The 20,456-nt window shown below is 39.7% G+C and overlaps 1 protein-coding gene across 3 annotated transcripts in view; it reads left to right on the plus strand.

Annotated features, from left to right (window-relative positions):
- Positions 1-534: 534 nt before the first annotated feature.
- Positions 535-20,456, plus strand: part of piezo2b (piezo-type mechanosensitive ion channel component 2b) — a 51,902-nt gene continuing 31,980 nt past the window's right edge. For all 3 annotated transcript variants that reach the window (XM_088311087.1, XM_088311090.1, XM_088311088.1), the window contains exons 1-7: positions 535-1,034; positions 9,179-9,274; positions 11,842-11,967; positions 14,966-15,008; positions 17,602-17,764; positions 18,340-18,580; positions 18,661-18,874. In XM_088311087.1, the coding sequence (XP_088167213.1) occupies positions 971-1,034; positions 9,179-9,274; positions 11,842-11,967; positions 14,966-15,008; positions 17,602-17,764; positions 18,340-18,580; positions 18,661-18,874 (947 nt within the window). In that variant the 5' untranslated portion in view covers positions 535-970. The remainder of the gene's footprint in view (positions 1,035-9,178; positions 9,275-11,841; positions 11,968-14,965; positions 15,009-17,601; positions 17,765-18,339; positions 18,581-18,660; positions 18,875-20,456) is intronic.

A 20,456-nucleotide genomic window follows, 5' to 3' on the forward strand; every position in this document is an offset into this window, starting at 1 on the left:
AAGTAAATACTTTTCATAACAATTATCTTTTGATTAGAGGAGTAAAAGTCAATGAGATGGTCAAAAGGTGACATTTTACCAATTCTTTCACCAAAATCGTAATTTGAATTAAAAAAAAATATATATCTTTGACTCGAATAGAGTTGGATGCGCACCTTCTTGTGCAGCCTAGTTTAGAACCGATAGAAGGCGCTGTTTCTCTTTTTTCGAGGGTGTTTAATTGAGTGAACAGAGACACGCCTTAAAACTCGTTAAACATTGTTCCCTAAGAATTAAAAGATAAAATGTTAAAATATAATTTGCAGGAAAGTTAAAAAAAAAAGCTACGTCTTTTTATTGACATTTCTGCCAATATTTGTGCTACAAGTGTTCACCTCTTTGCACCAACACTTACTCTCCTGCCAATCATCGATTGAGGGTGGAGTCTGACGAAGTCTTTTGATTGGCAGGCGTACATGCCAATCACAAGTTGCCTTCCCGATAAGACAAGCACAACCCACGCGCGCGCCCAGTCCCACTCAAAAGTGTAAAATCCACGCAAGGAGGCACACAAGGAGAGGTGGACCTCCGTAAAGTGCGGTGAAGTGTAACAATTACACTTCTCAACAAAGAAGCTTTGTTTCAACTTGAAGACCTGTTACTTCCCTTCGGCAACATTTTCTCACGCGACCGTTCGCCCACCTTGAATGGCGAGCATGACTTGAACGCGACGCCCGAAAACAAAAGTGACTTTTCGACTATGAGCTGCCGGGTGTGGATGGTGATAATGAAGCGTGGAAGTGGCCTCCTCTCGCCGCCTCGGACAAGCCGCCGCTCAGGTGTCTCGTTCAGCCGTAGTCGACTGATGGGGAGGCGCGCACACCCGTGACAGCCGGGATTTGAGGCACTTTTTTGGGAGGGGATGAGAGGGAGACTCTAACGACCGAGAAAGAGAGAAAGAGAGAGTTTCTTGTAGCTGCCCAGAGGCGCCATGGCCTCGGAGGTGGTGTGCGGGCTGGTCTTCAGGCTGCTGCTGCCCGCCTGCCTCGCCGCCGGTGAGTTTTTAATTCATTTTCGAATACGTCTCGTTTCCACTTCGAACCCGAGATGAGTGGCGGATTACGTCACCCGCTTGTTTACCCCCCAACTTCCACGAAACACGCTGATAACATTAGCCATTTGAACGTCATTTACAGTCAACGTAAACAATGAAGTACAATTTTGCTTAGTTTCATTGAAGGCAGCATTTCAACTGTGGTAAAACACTAATGTTGCCTCCAATGCTACTGGTGAAAATGACTTCTAGCATAACCAGATAACTTCGTATTCAATTCATATCAACGTAAATAGAAAAGTGAAATTTTCCCCAGATTCATTAAAGGCAACCGTAAATCTTTCTTAAAAATGTGGATTTCTGCCTGGGGGAAATTACTGTTTCCACTTAACCGTGTCTGCATAAGCTTATAACTAAGTTATAGCAATGTAAAAATAAAAATAGCCTTTGCCTACATTTCCCTCCAGCTGCCTTGAAGGCAACATTTCAAATCTTTCAAAGTTTATTTTCAAGCTAAATTATCTTGAACATGACCACTTCATTTGAGTCATATGATAGGAAAAAGAAATGTGTAATTGTCACCAGCTGCCTAGAAGGCAACATTTCAATTTCGGCACAGCATTGCTAGGGCCCGCCACACACTGAGCGACACAGCCGAATGCAACTGGGAAAAAATAAATACAATCCACGACTCACAACGGCAAGCTAGGCAATTGACCCTCGCTCATTGAATGCACTTGTTTATTTTGGCGACAGACTCTCCACGCTTTGCTTTGCCACAATCCACAAGTACATATAGTTAAGTGTTATTGTAAAACACAAAGCGTACGTACCTTATATACTGTATTGGTTCGGATGGGTGGCAGTCAGTAACCATAAAATTACATTTTTGTGACACTGGTCACCTATGATTTAAATTTAGATAGTTGGCCACTCACTAAAACTAGTTACAGCACCCTCCACACTTGCATGACAGTCGCGTTTGGTCGGATTGCTCGGTGTGCAACGGGTTTTAAATTTTTGCTTGCACAGCTCCTCGTTGTAAATGCATTTTTATCACTTTTTAAAAGAGTTTTCTGAAAATAACAAGAATTTTCATTTTTTCAATAAACATAATAACTTAAATTCCTACTTTTTGGTACTTGCCATCATTTGAGGCCATCATTTGAGAGCAACAATAAAATACACCAACATGAATTTGTTGATGTATTGACCTGTCCATTTTTTTTATCATCAGTTCAAATAATAATTAACAGAAAAGATTTTTGTATCTTCAACTCACTTTAGCTCAATATGATTTGACAGCGGTCATGTGAACGCATGCGTCTCATAATGTTGCCTTCAAGACATGGTGAACATGGCCTTTTACACTTTAGTTACGTCTCTAAGAGTGAATTAAAGTTAAAAAATGGCAAATGCCTCGAAGCATATTGGTTTTAAACACCATCCATCTAAAATGGTTGTTGTAACACAGGTGCAGTCATAATATTTTTAATCAGTCAAATTCTCCACTTTAAGGAATAATATCACCTTTGGGCTGTTTGGGGAAAAGAACCTTTGCTACTTTTTTATATGGAAGTGACAGCCATTAAAAATAAAGCACACAAGGTTAGGTCTTAAATCTGTCAGCATGGTTAGAGTTTATCGAAAGTTCCATAAAGTTGTACTTGGATTGATGCATGTTTATTTACATCAGCATTAGCCGAGGCCTCGCGTGACTGTGAATGTAAAATCCTTCACAATCTGAACTATTCTCCCATAAACAAGCTTTTATTGCACTTGTATTTAGCTCGTAGTACATAACATAAGCAATGCAACTGAAGATGTCTGGCAGACACGTAATGGCCTTGGGGACAAGAAAGTGTTTGCGGAGGTGATTTATGGATTTTGATGGCGCTAATAAAAAAGTAATGTACATAGTTTTTCATTTAAATACATGTGGTTTTCATTTTTCGATGTATTTTCTAATTTTATTTATATTCATTTTTCTACACTTCATATTTTATGGTTAACTACTGCATAGTAAAAACTAAAATAAAGCAAAACTGTTCCTCCTTTCTATGTATAAATGTAAACGAAAAAAAAAAAGTTTAGACACATTTTTTAAATCTTTAAATAAATTTTTTATCTTGTGGACAAAAATGTCTTTTTTTTCAATTGAGAGGGGACATGCGTTTGAAGGCCATTTATATATTTTGGTGGTTATGATTTAAAAAAAAAAAGTATTTATTTATTATGGTATGTTTGAAAAATGATTTAAGTATGCAAATTTCCCGTAAGTAAAACTAAAATAAAGTAAAAATGAAAGTAAAAACACTGTTTTAGCCATCGGTGGATTTACTAATGAAAGAAAATAATTTTAAAATATTGTATGTAAATATAAATTTTTTTAATGTTGATTTGACAATTTTATTTTAAATCAATTTAACATTTATTATATTGTACATTATATTTTTAGTAGTTCAATATTAAACAATGCATAACAAAACTAAATAAAAGTAAAATAGAGTAAAACTGCTTGACCTTTAAATATGGAGTCTCTATTCTATGGTCATCTTCGTACTTCCTTATTGTCATCACTAAAAAAATGCACAGCACACTTGTGGAGTTAATCCTCACTGAGATTAACTCCCAAGTTTTGTTTGACATTCGCAACGTATTGTAGCATTTCCAGGAGTGACTTTTTCAAGTTCAACTTGGCGACTTGTTGTTCATTGAGTGGTTCATTTGAGGTGTGGTCATGTGGTGGTCCGGCCTCAATGAAGTGCCGTTTACTTTTGGGTATTTAAGCAGCAATTTTGTGGTCAGGCCACAAATGCGAAAGGAAGTCACAAAGGTGCTAGCCCGTGTGTGTGTGTTTTTTTTAAAGAGCGTTATCCCCGCTGTAATGCACAAGCACATCACCACCGCATCGTTATTTCCAGAAGCCATTGCGAGATCATGCATGGACTCCATTAATTGGTGGAAAGCCGTTTTAACAGTATGAATTAATAATGCGGCTTGCCTGTGAGAGAATTGACTTGCCTTTTATCGTAAGCATACCTTTTTAATAATTTATGGCTTTCTGGGAGTGCAAAACGAGCACTCCTGTCCGTCGCCGCCGACAGGAAGCGGGAGGAAATGTAAGGTGGAACGTATAGTGAAGTACGCGGCGGCCAGGGGACGGTGATGATGGTGTACAGTTTTTAATTTGCCTGTCATTTTGTGTTTCAAAGTTGGATGTGCTCCGTTTGTAACGCGGTTTCAGCCAGACGTCTATGAAAAGTTGACTCAAGCACCCCAAGCACTGAATTCCCGTGTTAAAGGCGTTAGTTTGTGTCATTCTTAGGTTAGCTTAGCAACTAGCATGGCTTCTTTCCTTGTCATTAATGTGTGAGAATGATACTTGTCAGATCAAAAGTGTATCTTATTCGCCGTCATGGAGATGATAATTCCTGATTTTGGAGAGACTCCACAATGTGTTTAGCCACATCAGTAACCAGCTGAATCCCTTTGCTCCTCTTAGCTAGCTGGTGCGGCTTAAGTAGCACCGAGCCACTCCAGCTTCGACCTCAGGCTGGCTCATTGCTCAACTTAAACACATGAGCGTCCAGCGCTTTGGGGGACCATTTAGACAGTTTATTCTCAGTTTTGCAATTCAGTCTGTTTTGATGAAGCACACAATGCAAATTCTTCTTCTCAAGATGATGCAAAACTGCTTATTTCGAGCTTTGAGGGTGTATTAAAACTTGGAGGCGATCTACAGTGGAACAGGAGGCATACCTATGTTCCCTGGAATCTTGCTGCCTACAATTCTTATAAAGCTAATCCATGGTTTTAACTGAGAGAGAGAGAGAGAGAGTGTGAGAGAGAGAGTGTGAGAGAGCGAGAGAGTGTGAGAGAGAGAGTGATGCGCGGTTTGTATGTGAATGTTAAGGTCTTTTAAATGTTTTGGTTTGTTTATTACAACAAACAATATTACCATTCATTGAGGAGTAATTCGTGCCCCATCAAGCTGATGCCAACTCTCATCCCGACCCGGCAGGGGAGCTTCATTGAATTCTGTCGCGGTCACAAACGTGCTAATCCACGTTTAATCCATAGAATGCATTTAACTGAAAATGATCAATTTGAATGGCCCCACCAGAATATGACGGGCCGATGGGAAACATTGTGGCATCTGCGGTAAAACCACAAGCCGAAGTGTGATGTGCTTTTGAGCGTCCGGGAGTCAGCAACCCTGAATAAAAATATCTGGAAATATATGTTTATCTATTTTTAGATGAGAAACATAAATGTCATATGGGTAAAGATGAGAAACGGTTGTTCCTGATTTAGTGGTATATTTACAGTCTGGGCCACAAAATGTTTAACATGTGCAGCGGCTCGTCTTCGATGCAAGACTAAATGGTCAATGTCCTTTTTACTTTGACTCCAAAATTAAAGCTGAGAGTCTACGCGAAGGCAAAATCTCAAAACCCCTGCCACTGTCCAAATATATTTGTTTGAAAACGAATTCAATGGAAAATTGTTTTAGTGCGTTTGCAGCCAAGTGAAAAAAGTGACCAAAGTCGGGCCCCCCCCAGCGTGACGACAGACTGCGGCAGATGTTTTTGTTTCTGGGACTCAAACACCTGCCACTTCCTTCCCGTCCGCCACCACACTCCGCACATCCTCGCAACCGCCGCTCATGTTACGTAGTTGCTTTTTTTAACCCTCCTGCCGCCCTGACGGCCATCTAACATCACCTCTTTTGAAACGTCGCAGCCGCAGAGTCCTTGTGTACACAATATGTACAACACCCAAACTACACTTGCTACAGCTGTTTACCAGCAGCGTACTGTTCCACACGGAGATGGTTGCTAAAATGCACATGATGATGACGATATCTCACGTTTCTTTTTTAATCTTACTAGAGTGGCGGAGAACACACCTGGCTAAGCCAAACTCCTCACTGTTGCTGATGTGCGCCTCAAGTCAACAAATAACAGAGTTGAATACGACTGATTAGGGACTAGGTTAGCATTAGCCACATTTTACATGGTTTATTTGTAATTTTTTAGCAAAGGTGTATGTATAAATGTCATAATTCAATTATATTTGTCATTCTGATTATACCGTTAGCATAGAAAAGGCACAGACATCCAAATTACCTTTCTACGACTCACCACTCGATCTTTGAGAAGCCACATTAGCACAGATGACAAAAATAATGATTTAAGTCGGAAAAACAGCTCTCTATGACTCACTGATTGATCTTCTGGTGGTTAGTTTGAATTTACTACATTACCATGGCTCACAAAGTTAATTATTTAAGCAGAATAAACTACAAAAGCATCAATAAAATTTGTTGTTACAAGATTTAGGAAATACTAGCTAGCTTGCTTGTAGTCGCTGCTTGACCTTTTAGTGGCTAGTTAGCATAATCCACATTAACACGACTCAAAGTTTTTTTTCCAAGTTTTTTTTTTTTTTTAATTTAACCAAGACATGCAACAAAAGCATGACTCACAATTGCTGTTAAAATGGATCAAGCGCAAACTTCTGCACTACTACTTACCACTCAAGAATTTAATTGCGAGCTAGCTTGTTGGCATTAGCCACATAAGAACAACTTCATAATATAAGCTTGACAAACAACAAAAGCATGACTCATGTTTGCTTTGCTCTCAGTCTGGTAGAAGCAAACTAGTTTGTGACTGTTTGTGCTATTAGTGACTAATTAGCATTAGCCACATTAGCATCACTCGTAAGCTTCTATAGTCTCTGATAGGTTGTTCTTGTCGAGGTGTGGTGTGTTTCAAAATAACAAATGAAACTTGAGGGGTACAGGGCCCGGGGAGGGCTGATTTTTCTGTAATATAACTTGAAATTATACTGTCAAGTTGCTCTGACATTTTTATGATTTATGACAAAGTGTTTTCTTTTTTTAACTTCAATTGCGCCTTTCAAGCAGCACAAAAAAAAAGGTCAAATCTGTTTCAGTGAGTTTAAGTCTATCAAAGCACAATTTGAAGTTAAACGCTGCGCTAAAGTGACTTGATATCCTTCAGTTAAAAAAAAAACAATAAAAAAAACAGCAAAGGTCTTTAGCTGGTTTAGAATTCCTCACTTATCGCCCGCGGTGCTGTGCTGCGCCTCCTTAACATCCGTTTATATTTCTAGGCCCAAACTCTGCCTTCTTTGTGGTTTCGTGGCAGCTTTTGTGGCTTTTGAAAAGACGAGACGAGACAAAAGCCCGATTCAACTTTTTTGCTTCATGTGATATGTGAAAACAAAAGGCGCTTATTATTATTTTTTATGGATCCTCGGTCGGTGAGTCATCAAAAGCAGACGGGAAGCATGTGGTCAAGCGTCTGCAGATAAATACTTCAAACCGCTTGGCTCCTGATACTTTATTTTATTTTTTTTTTAATAGCAGTCAGTCAGTAATCTTAATAATTAGATTAGGCTTTCAGTGTGAGAGCACTTATGTGGAGCAGTAAGGGAAGCCAAGGCAAATATTGGTGAATGGGACCTTTGAGTGCGCAAAGATAAATAAAAGCAGCATTTTTTAGCAGTTCAGTGTAATTTTTTTTAGCCTTGTTAATGACGTGCTTGTTTATTTTAGAGCACAAAGTGAGAAATTGAGAGGACTTGGCACATACCCCCAGAAAAATGGCATTTGTGTCAAGAGGGAGGCAGGCTTGGTACAATAAATTCAAGCAAAGCTGTCCGCCTTTAAAACGAGTCGTATTGTGCATTTTGTTCACAGTTTAAAACAGTTACCGATTGTTTTAATCTACTAATACTGCTGTGAAGTGCAGATCTGTGCATGAGGCACATGCAGCGGACAAATCACCTAACACAAATCCCCCCCCAACCCCACCGCATTGACAGCTTTGTCGATCGAGTCTGTGCTAAGGCTGTCAGGCAGTGCTGAAGTGAATTGCGCAACCCTTAGTGAAACTTTGCTTTTTACCTTTTGACTTTGACATATAGTTTTTCAGAAATTGTCGTCCTGTTGTGGCTTGAAAACGGCATTGTGTCACCCAGCCTAGTTGTCAAATCATGGGCGGTGGCATTCTGTGAATGGCCGGTTATTATGTCAAGTTGAAAAATTGTGACTGCACATTCGTCATTATTCGTGACTGCTTACTTCGGACACTTTTTCAGAAAATTGGCAGCTAATAAAATACATTTTAGGCTTAAACAGCAAAAATGTTGGGGAAAAAACCCCAAAAGAAAAACCAACTTCTTCAAATCACCTTTAAAATATTTTTATTTGTATTAATATTTGTAAATGTTTATATTTGTCTTGACAAGGATAATCCAGATATTTTTTCTAAACATAAAAGAACCAAAAAATACATTCCAAAATATGATTTTAACCCTTTAAATTCCAGTGGACGTGTGGACGTGTGTGTGCATATCTTCACAATTTTCCAACACTCTCGTGACTATGACAAATGAAGTTCTTGCTGTGTCAGATTAAAATAAATATAACAGATATTAAAAAATTTCAACTTATGTTCTGATAAAAATGTTTAATTTTTGTAGGGAGGCATCCTTGTAGGATACAGGATAAGGTTTAATATTTTGCTGCTTGCTCCGAATGGAGAAAAAGTACCACCATCCAAAAATGGCACATTTGTTTTTGCTCATGCTGCGTTACGTGACCGTCAAACGGCCGATGACGTGAGCCTCCGATCAATCGATCAATAGATCCATTCATACTGTACTTGAAGTGCAAGTTTGCACTTAAGTCTTTGAGCATGTTGCTCTAAAGTACATTTGTCATTTGTACTGATGCATCCTCGACTCTCAAAACAGGAAATGCCTTTACTGGCTGACTAATGCGCTTTCTAATGTGTCCACATTTAATTATTATTTTTTTTAAACAACACTTATTACCAAAATTTCTCCCTATACCTGGTAAATGTAGATAAAAATGAACACCCATGCTAGTGTTAGCTTAGCAGTTACTTCATAGTTCTTTTCTTGCCTTGTAATGGCAAGTAGATGAACATACATGCTAACGTTAGCTTAGCATTATACTTCTCAGTCTCCAATCTGTTGAAGCACTTTCTTGGAATGCACGATGACAAGGAAATGAATACACACGCTAACGTGAGCTAATCATCATGTGACCACCCACACTAACATTGTTCTTTTGTGTGTTCTCAGCTTGTCTCTTCAGGTACAACGTGCTGTCCTTCATCTACCTCATCTACCTTCTGCTTATTCCGCTCTTTCCCGAGCCCACATGCACCACCATGCAGGGTAAGTCATTTATTTTATTTTTTTTTGTATTTTTCCTAAGCATTTCAAATGTGACTTAAACAACAGCTCTCTTAAACTAGCGATATGGCAAGTTATCAAGACTTAATACTTTGAGCACATTTTTTAAACGTGGATTTTTTTTCTCCCACTCATCCAATTATTTGTTTTTAATTGAAAACAAAACATAACGTTATTTCTTCTGGGGGTATTTTTGGGCTACATCAAATGCTAAGGTTTGTATCGCTTATTTTCCCTGCGTTATAGCATCAAAGCTTTCCTCAGGCGATGAATTAGGCCCATATTTCAGTTGCGTAAAGTTAATATTACTTAGTGCTGAGGCTGTAATCATAAAAATCACCCGCCATCGATCTTGCGTTAATCTAATTTGCTTGTGGGGAAGATAGAACATTTGAGGCTACAAACAAAAAAAAAAAAAAATCCAAACGTGAGAGACTTGTTTTGGATTGTCGTTACGAAAAAAAGGAGCGTAAAAGCTTTTTTGGCTTTAATTGCGAGGACTGAATGTGTGTGGAAGATTGGTCATCGTAATGGTTGTCATTACCGATGCCGTTAAACTCAAATGTTCCTTAAAGTTTAACGCCTATGAATTTAAAACGACCGTTGCGGTTTATTTGGCGCGGCGGTTTGGACTGCGGTCACCAAGCAGAACACCTCCTACTACCGAAGAAAGCACCCGCGGCTCACAATAATATATAAAAGCATCTCGGGGCAGTGTCCTGAGCGTCTCCAGCTGAAATAACAATCAGGAAGTCGAGCAGCGCTTCCAGAGTGGACCACTTACATGCTCATCAATAGTTAAAGAGACAAGGGAAGAGGAATGTTCACCGATCCCGTCCTTAAGTTAGAAACAGTGCTGTCATGTCAGGATTGGACACAATTTATTGTCGTAGGTACACCCGCATGCCGGTCCGCAATGAACGCTTGCATCGAATGGCCAAATGATGCTCAAAAGGTTGTATCATTTTTTTTTTTAGAACAAGCAGGAATTGTTAAAGAAGACAATGCCTTCCGTTTGGGAAAGCCCTCAAAAGGTTCTCTTGGGGTGATGTCTCAATCATAAAAATAAAAATGAACTCAAGATGAGTGTGATGCAACCAAAGATAAAATGGGGAAAAAATGATCCTCAGCCAAAGCAAAGCTGATCCTTTGACCCATTTTACTCGCAGCAAAACACTCCCCATGCATCCCCGTTTACAAGCCTTCTTTTTCAGCCTTTGCAGCCGGCTGGGGGATCACGTGGGGAAATGATCACAAATTGCTCATGGTTTTAATGCGCTTGCTGTGGTCTGTTGAGCAGATTTGATAAGGTCCGGCCAGTAGCGCTTCACCTGAGCCAGGGTACTGTAAAACTGAACGCTGCTCCCTGTGGGGAGCAGAAGGAGGGGGGCACTAATTGTCATAAAGTTAAGCAGAAAGAACCAATGGAGATGTGTTTTCACCCGGAGCCGGCACACTAAGTAGCACTTGAACCTGCTCACACCCTAAACACGTCCCAGGATCTTCATCAAAGGAGTTTGACTGTTGCCTGCAGTCTCATAGCAACGTTTTCCCCAAATACCTGTCGGCGCGCTATAAAACGGCTTCCATGTGCACAGCAGCTGTGGCAGCTTTTTGGCATTTGAGGGCAGAACATGTGGCTCGAGGGGAGGTCATTAAGTGGGACCACTAACCACTACATATTCTATATCTTCACCAGAGAGGGCATACTGACTAGCACGCCATGCAACATTTTCTTTTTAGCTGCAGTATGAGGTGTCAGATTGGGTGGAAACCAGTCCTCGAGTAATTTGAGTACCTTGATTTAAAGAAAAAATGTGAAAGGATTTTTTTTTTTTTATTTCCTCTGTATCCGTTTATTTGGTGTTCGGGGTCAAGCTAGCTGTAGCGATGTTACAACAATACGTCGCCAACGTGGTGAAAAGACCAAATTCAAAATAAAATATTTTCAAATAAAAGCCCCCTGAGTACAGCTTTTATTTTGAAGTTGTTCATAGTGGCGTCGTCATGTGTTATTTTCTCTTCATACTTGTTCCTCAACCAAGCCGCCCACCAAAAATGTTTTTTTTTTTTTTAATCCGAATATTTAATAGGACAATAAAAATATTCGTTAGCTGCAGCTGTAGTGTCAGTATTTAGTGCGTGAGAAGATGGGACAGTTATAGCAGGACAACAGATGCCTGCTCACAGCCCCCTGAGCATCTGACAGTTCCTGGCCATGCAGTGCAACGCCAGGCTCTGCGTGATCTTTTCATCATCAAGTGGACCTATTTTGAAGATGTGGACAACATCAAGATGGCTGTGACTACAGAATCATCCGAGCGCGCATGAAGATGTGGCAAAGAAGGCTGGGGGAAAGTGCGTTCAACTCCAAGGGGGCCTGCGTTGAAGGGAAAACTTTAGGATTTTACGTTAGGATTTCAAATGCATCATTTGTGCCAGCAGTCCTGGAAATCTTCTGCCGCGTGTCGTATGTGCCTTTTCAAAAAGGTTTTCTCAAATGGTTAGGGAGGTTTTGATAGTGACCAAGGTTTTTGTCCTTCATCCAGGCTACACAGGACGTCTGCTGCAGTCACTGTGTTTCACCAGTGTGTCCTTCCTGCTGCTGCACATCATTTATCAGATTACAGTCAACAGCCTCGTGGCCGGCGGCTCCATCAACTCCCACTTCAACTGTAAGTAGCACGTATAGAAGGCCACCATGGCTGTCAGCTGCGAAATATTCTTCCGTTCACATGCTCCGGCACTGTTTATCTACTATTGCAGCGTGCATCAAATCTCCGAAGTTGACATTATTTATTAGTTGCTGACTTGACCTAAGAAAAGTAAAGATTTGTTTTAGGAGAATCCCACAACTCCCAACGCATTCCTCTCGACGCTGGCAACCTAAGCAGCGATGATTGATGGTGAGGCCTCCTGGGTGGAAATTATTGAAGAGCAAAAAGTGCTTCTTCCCTCACAAAATTGTCTTAATGAAAATGTTCAGTCGGCTGTCAGGAAGGCAGAAAACTCCATTACGAGATTATTTTGTAGAATAAAGTTATTATTAAGAATTGCCGTCCACTGTTCACACAAAATGAAAATTCAATACCGCTCTTCTATTCATTTTGTTTGCATGACGCTCATTTTCATGAAGAACACAACCCAGAGGTGCAAATGATCGCATCAAATTCATTAATAAGGATGTTTAGGCCTTAAAAGTTCACCTTCAAGTAATTTTTTATAATATTTTGTTGTGTTCATTAATCATTTGGGGCTTTTTTATTTATTAAGTCAAGGCCTTTATTTATAAATTCCTTTTCACTTCCACATGAAATTCTACTCTATTTCTTCATATTTAATTTCTAGTGGCGAATCATTATTTAGTATAATCTAACAATTAAATGTTTTATCGATGTATAATTTATCAACATGATTTTCATATAGAATAAATAATGTATTTGTGCAATTTTTGTTTATTAAAAAAATACTGTTCTTACTTTTTTGCTTTTTAATAGTTTTAATTCATTTGGATTATATAATTTATGCTGTGAACCATTCTTGGCATGTGCAGCATTTCTTTATTTGACCGCCATCCAGAGTCTCGTATTACACGAACCGTATGTGGCACAACTGTAGCAGTGAAAAAGTCGTTAGTCAGCAGAGGGGTGTGGCTTGTGGCAGGAAAATGACGTGAAAACATGACCGTTTGGACATGATAAGACGCCCCCGCCTCCTCCTTCGTTTAGCCAACTCCACCCATGTCTTTGACGCTTAACCACCCACAAGCCCCAAAACTATTTGTAAATGCACACACACACACACACACACACACACACACGCACACCCCCACACACCCACACACTCACGCACACACACACACATGCATCATGTTGAGTCAGCACAGAGGAATGACGAATGACTCTTCAGGAAAAGGCGGTGACCAGTGGACGAGCCATGGGGGCAGCCGAAGCCCGTCAGGGTATCCTCTGTCCTACTCCCCTTCACGGTGGTTAAAGAGGAATTTTTTTTTTTTTTTTAAAGGGAGAGACACAAGCAGGAGGGCGGTATGGGTAAACCGCCTGAGTGTGAAGGAAGACTCCTTGTTTACGCCGGCGCCAGAAGGAAAAGGGTGTCAAGGGGTGGAATACCAGATTTAGAAAGGTCAGATAAGGGAGGCATTGACTGTAAATGCAAGGAAATGATCTTGAAGTCAGAAAAATGCACCTAAACACGACACTTTCACTTCCCCCTCGTATTTACTGGTCTTAACACCCCTAATGTACCATACTCGCATTATATTTAATGTCTATAGGCCTCCAATTATATTTCCTGTTCTATACAACTCTAATGTGCCATAGTCAATGTTCTCCACATCTCTACTGTATCATATGTAAATTTTTAACGTGTTATACACCTGTAATATACCATATTTACATCATATCTTATGTATGCGGCCTTTAATATTCCACATTTCCACCATATTTTCATCCAAACGAGGCAGGTGGGCATCAACACGCCTTCGCATACCACTGCCTGAGAGTATGCGATGAAATGATAATGGAACACAGATGGCAATCGGCGTTTTTGGTTTACTGAAGCCGGATCATTGTGGTTTGACTTTCATTTCGTTAATATGTGGATGACTTGGATAGACGTGGACTGTTTTTATTTGAAAGTAGCAAGCGTCTTGTTATTTTTCCTTCTCCGTGACTCACTCTTGGGGTCATTTTAGAACCACCATCCGATACAACGCTAAAGTAGCATATTTTGATTTAGATTTGACTTCTAATAATTATTTAAGGAGAAATTTAACTTACACTCTGCTATATACTGTATTTTTGTATTTAAAGTTGTTTACAGGACTACTGTAATGTGGTTTGTGGCGTTGCATTAAGTATCATCTCCACAAACCACAAACTTGTGGCCGTCTCAATTAGTGGCTTTATAAACCGTCCCCGAAGGTGTAAATATGTCACGGAATCCCCCTGGTTGACTCGGCAGCGTTTTTGTCTGGCAGCAAAGTTGCGCCTGTTTGTCTGAACGCTCTCAATAGGTGGAAATGGACCCCCACTGCTGCGCGGTGACGCTCAGGAACACTTGAAGTACTCGGAAGGAAAGATGACATTCTTCATCTCCTGAGATTCAGAACCTGTGCTATAGTCATTCGGTTCTACAATTTAACTATAAATTACATTTTTTGGGATCAAGATTTTCTCTCTTTTGTTCTCATCTGTTTTTTTTTTTTATCTGAGCAGTTTCACTTTATTTCGGCTTTCTCACTTATTGAGTGTCGTATTTTTATTTATTTATTTGTTATATTTTTTTTTTGCTCAAGAAAGCTTTTTTACTGAATGAACTTTTGTATTCATTTCATTTTTTTTAATCAAGATTTGTCACTTCATGAAAAATTTTAATACATTTTTTACAACATTAAATAACTTTTTAATTGTATTAATCCTTTTGTGTTTTCCCATTAAAATACCATCGTTTTTTTTAGACTGTTAGTGTTTATCTAAAAAAAATAAATAAATAAATAATTCCACATACATATTTATACATATGTCTAAATATATGTAAATATATGACAATACACTCTTACACTCCATTCTATTCCAACCAACAGCATGTACGCTTATTTGCTTACGCATTATATTCATAATAATGCTCACTAATCATTTTCTTTTCATGCAGGTTCCGCGTGGGAAAAATCTATCAGACAAATTGGATTTGAGAGGTAAGCTTGTAAGCACCAGTCAGACGACAAATGTGCGTGTAATAACATTATTGTGCATGTGTTTCAATGTACTTTGCTGAAGTGTTTGAGTGCGGCATTTTCCTCTAAAGGTTAGCGTGTGGAGGGTGCGCTCGCTTTATCTCACAGTTGAGCAATCTGGTTGTCAGGAACAGCGAGTCTGCCTAATGTTTTGGTGAAGGGGCGAGTCAGCACCAAGAGAATTATTCTTGCGCAATGATGACATGACCGCATTTCGTGTTATTCGGGAGGGGTCCGCAACATTGAAGCAACAAAAATTGCCCTGTTTCGTGTTGTCGTCTATACTGAACAACGACACAGGGAAAACAAAAGGCGGGAAAACGGCATCTTTTCCAGGCAGTGTAACTATCTGACAATGACGGTAAAGAGCACTTTGGTGTCCCTCTGTGGCCTTCTGATGAAAATTAAACCCAGTTAGGCTGCCGCCATGTCTGCCTGCTTGTGTGCGCTCATCCCGTTAGTTGCGGCTTCCCAAGTACGGGAATGTAAAAAACGCGCCAGTGTCCTTTTTCCTCTCTCCCCGCTACTAGTGGCTGAAATTTGTAAGTGCGTTTACGGTGATCTTCTGTACACTGAGGCAAGCTCCTTGGAGAGGTTTTATTGCTGCTAATGATGGTGCAACGAGCATGATGAAAGAGTGAGTAGTGGTCGTTAAATTTAATGGCTGCTTCCTCCTTCCATTCCAATAACATGCGTGTTAGTTTAATCGAAGATTGTCCTTGGGTGTGACGGTGAATGGTTGTTTGTCTATATTTGCCGGGTGAATGGCTGGCGACCAGTCCAAGGTGTACACCGCATCTCGCCCAAAGTCTAGCACACCTGTGACCCAAGTGAAGATAAGAATAGTGGATGTAAAAGGTCATTAAGGTCTTAATTTCACTTTTTCAATTTTTTTTTATTAAATGTTTAAAAATAATTGCTCTTTGTCTTGAATTTGATTTGATTTATCTTAAAAATGACTTTTTACAGTTGTTTTAATTGACTTTCATTACAATTTTAAGTCTTAACACGTGTTTGTCTGTGTTTGCCGATATGAGCTTTGCAATTGGCTGGAAACCAGTTCAGGGTGTAGACTGCTACTCACTTGAAGTCAGCCGGGGTAGACTCCAAGACATCCGTGACCCTGTTTTGGATAAGCAGTATGAAAAATTATAAAAATTATATCTTCTTAAATTCTTAACAATTCAAAATGACATTTTCCAATATGAGCATTTAAATGTTCCTTGAAAATGACACTTCCTTGAATCTTTTAAATGCGATTTATTTTTGTAATTTTAATTCTTACAATTTATTCCAATTTATTAAAAAAAAAATTAAGCAAATTATCCCTAAACAAAATGACACACCATCTGTGAGTCTCCTATTAAGTGTTCAAAATTTCTTTTTAATATATACTGTGCTGCTTTGTAGATATGATTGACCTGTCGTGAGTTTTTCAAAATCGACCTATTGATTAACGAGTTTTTTTTTTTTTTTTCTGCTTTGACTTGCAAGCACAAGCTTGAGATACAAGCACTGTATGGTGGAAGGTGACTCGACTCACTTCCCAAGCATCAGTTTGGCAGCTATAATTAATTGGTAAATATTCTTGAAAAAAGAGGCATCAGACCATTTAGGGACATGTTCAACCGAATACAACTATCTAAACGAGCGTGTTCAAGAGACAAATCAGTCATATCTCAAGGCACCACTTTTAATTTAATTTGATAATTAAATAATTGAATATTTTTTCCACTTAAAGTGAACATCCATCACTACTTAGAAGGTCTGTCAGAAATGTTCCAGGACTTGTATTACAAAATAATATTTTAAATCTAGACTATAAACCTCAAGTTTCACCCCCCGTAAATGTATTTGTGTCAAACCACTCCGAGTTATACCTCCAATTAAAAGTCTTGATGTGGCCCTAAGGTGGTTAATATAATTTCATACTCGAGGAACAAAAACGGCCAACATTTGAGTGATGAAGAGCATGTCTGGTTTATCGTCAACAGTTTAATTAAGCACAGAATTGCATTTGTCATAAAACAGAAGTTGGAACAATAGTTTGGATGATTAAAAAAAAAACGACAGTAAAAGTTTTTGGAAAGCTGTTAGTCATTTTGGGACAATCATGACACCTCGTAAAAACTGTCCTCAAGTGGCACCCGTAAATCGTAGCAAGTCACGCCAAGCTCGCTACTACTGTAGCTGACACATTAGCTTCTTGTTATGGTAGTTACCCCCACAACACACACACACACACACACACACACACATCTTGATTTAATTAATTATGTAAAAAAAAGTCTCTCTTTATGATTATATATGCTGCAGGATTCTCACTGAGCATGCTTTTTTCTCCTACTGTCTCAAGTGCTTAGTCACTTGTTTACAGCAATGCATTTCAAGCAATTTCATTATTTGGTTTTACTGCTTATAAAACCAAAGAACTCAGCACACACGCGAATAAATGAAAACAATTCCTATGTGAAGAGCTATTGTTTTCTCACTGCTGCGATGCGGTTAATTGTTGCAGGATTGTGTAACTTTTTTTTTTGTTTTGTCTATTTAGCGTGATCGGCGCCGACGCGGGAAACGGCATCAGAGTCTTCGTGCCCGACATAGGCATGTGCATGGTGGGCGGGGCCATCTGGTTTCTGTGTCGCAGTCTGGTCCAGAAGAGGCCGCCCGAGGAAATGGCTCAGGACAACGCACACTTTCAAGCGGAGGAACAAGTGCGGTTTTGAGTTTTGCTCTTCGTTCACCTGGGGTGTTTTGTGTGGGCAAAATACGCTTCGGAAGTCACGGAAAATGCCCGAATTCCGAACAAGCCTGTGCATTAAATTGTGTGCGAGGTCATGGTACAGCAAGCTTCAAAGGATGATTAACTTCAATGTGTTGGGCTTTTTTATATATTTTTTTATGCATGCGCTTATTCTAAAAAGATATCAATTTTAACATAATTTCATGATATTTCATAATCATTTAAAATAAAAAAGTAACTACATAATTATTTAATATTGGTACATTTTTAATTCAAATTTCAAAATAGTTTTTTTCATTATTTTTATCATACAGTTTATATTGGATAAATATTGCACAACATATTATATAAAATATAGCAAATAAAATATTATTATGTTACAAAGGATTAAAACATAAAGGGAATTATTTTACATTTAGTCGCCGTCAGCGTCGCCACTTTTTATCCGAGTTAAACCTTTTTGTGTTTTTACATGAACTTTGCTTAACTTCTTTTTCCATTTGTGTGACAAGCCTAAATGCTCAAGTCCGTCATTGTCACTGAAAGGAAGAAGACGAGAAGCTGAGCCTGGAAGACCACATCCTGCTGGAGGAGGACTCGGATGGCGGCTACGAGGCCGAGGAAGACGAGGAGGAGGAAGGTGAGGAGGAGGAAGAAGCCAAGGAGAGCGCCAAGATGAAAGTCCTGCGGCTTGTGGCGAAGGTGGCGTCCAAAGTGAAGGAGATCATCGGGAACTTGATCACCACTGCGGGGAAGGTGGTGGTGACCATTTTGCTGGGGACCACAGGTGAGGCTTCATTTCCCCAACAAAGCCGCGAGCCGCAATCCACCATCTTGTGCGTTATTTTTTTATTTATTTTTTTCCAGGGATGATGCTTCCCTCCCTCACCTCGGCCGTCTATTTCTTCATCTTCCTATTCCTGTGCACGTGGTGGTCCCTGCGCCGCACCTTCGACACGCTGTTGTTCAGCTGCATGTGCGTGCTGATGGCCATCTTCAGTGCTGGACACCTGGTGGTCCTCTACCTCTACCAGTTTCAGTTTTTCCAGGAGTCAGTCGCACCAGAAGACGGCTACATCAGGTCAGATCCTCACTAGTGCCTTGCATGCAACCGCCTAATGCAATTTGACAAGTAGAGAGCAACAGATGGTCACTGGGCAATCAATACATCCCATTTTGCATTGCGGGGAAAGCGTTTGTTTGTTCAGGGTATAAATAGGAGCTGTGGCTCCGAAATATCTTGATGGGGTGGAGCATCACATCAAAACATGGATGGACACGAAGCGCTTTGTTTATATTTTATTTGTTAAATACGCTCATCTTAAAGCCTTATACAGTCCTGTTATTATAATGTGTTAATTTTTTTAAATTGACTACGCCCCCAGCTGAGGTTGATTGGATTTGTTGTAATTTTGCAATTGCAATGACATTATTAATGGCTTACCTGAATCGGGTTCAAAACTTCCTTTCATTTGACTGGGTGAACTAAATATAGCCCACTACTGAACAATTCAGATACAAAACAGAATCATCTTTAGTTAATGTTTCTGGCATACATACTGAAGCAGGGGGCTACGTAAGCGCCCGGGGAGCTGTTCGAGGTATTGAGAAAACCACAGCCTTGGGAATGTTGGTGGTGGATGATTCGTTACCGCAGGCTCTCTCAAGTGGACGGGTTCTTTTTTTCTTTTTTTTTTCCTGCTGGATGGTGGCTTGAATTGGGGGGGGGGGGAATTGTATCAAAAAATGTGAGATTTAGTTCAATAAACAAGTAGATTATTAAGTAAGGCCTAATAAATAAAGAGTATCACTCTCTTCTCAGAGCCTAGGAGGTCCAGCCGGCATGCTGGTACAGTTGACAGTGATGGAACATAAACCCAGCGCCAGTAATAAATCTTAATAGCAGTGTAATAAATTGTATCAAGTGGTTTTATTGTAGTGAGCATGCATATAAATTTCAACTCTATAGTCCAAAACTGCTTCATACAATAAGGCACATTTTTTTTAACTGAAAAAGGCTACCGATCATGTTCAGTGTTAGTTGACATAAATGTTAACATTAGTTCTCTATTTTCATGACTAGTGCAAATCCAGAGCTACATTCGGCGTGACTCTGCGAGGAGGCGGGTTGTTTTGGGTGTTTGTCATTTTGCTGACATGCGCAAGCTTGTGTATTAAAAAAAAAAAAAAAGTGGTTTATGCCGTTGTGGGTGAGACCAAACTATTTGTATACAAACAATATTCCATATTTAATTCCATTTAAATTGTTATCCCATCTTAAAGCTGCGCTTTTTCCTCAGATGTGGACAAGGCTTTCGCAGCAAAGTTTGTTGAGTCGCCATAAAACTCCCGGGAGGAGCGAACTCGCACCAGTGCTTTTTACACACCATAACATTTGGGGAGCCCACAGGAGCTTGTTTAAAGTACAGCAAATATTTACTTGTTGTTGGAGACAGGAAGAAGGCAACAAAACAGCAACAAAAGCAGCTGCAGGGTGGCTGTATCGGACTCACCCACTCAGTTGCGCACACATGGAGATCAGGGCTTTTAAGAGCTCTACTACAAGCACCGTGCTTGTTGTATTATGCATGAGGCAGGAGACAATCTGTTGCGCTGTGGTTTGTGGTAGCAACCACATCTTTTCACATCTGGACCACACACAT

This window comes from Idiotropiscis lumnitzeri, chromosome 12 (genome assembly GCF_059441095.1).
Source record: "Idiotropiscis lumnitzeri isolate Australia: NSW breed Sydney's pygmy pipehorse chromosome 12, RoL_Ilum_1.0, whole genome shotgun sequence".
NCBI lineage: Eukaryota > Metazoa > Chordata > Actinopteri > Syngnathiformes > Syngnathidae > Idiotropiscis > Idiotropiscis lumnitzeri.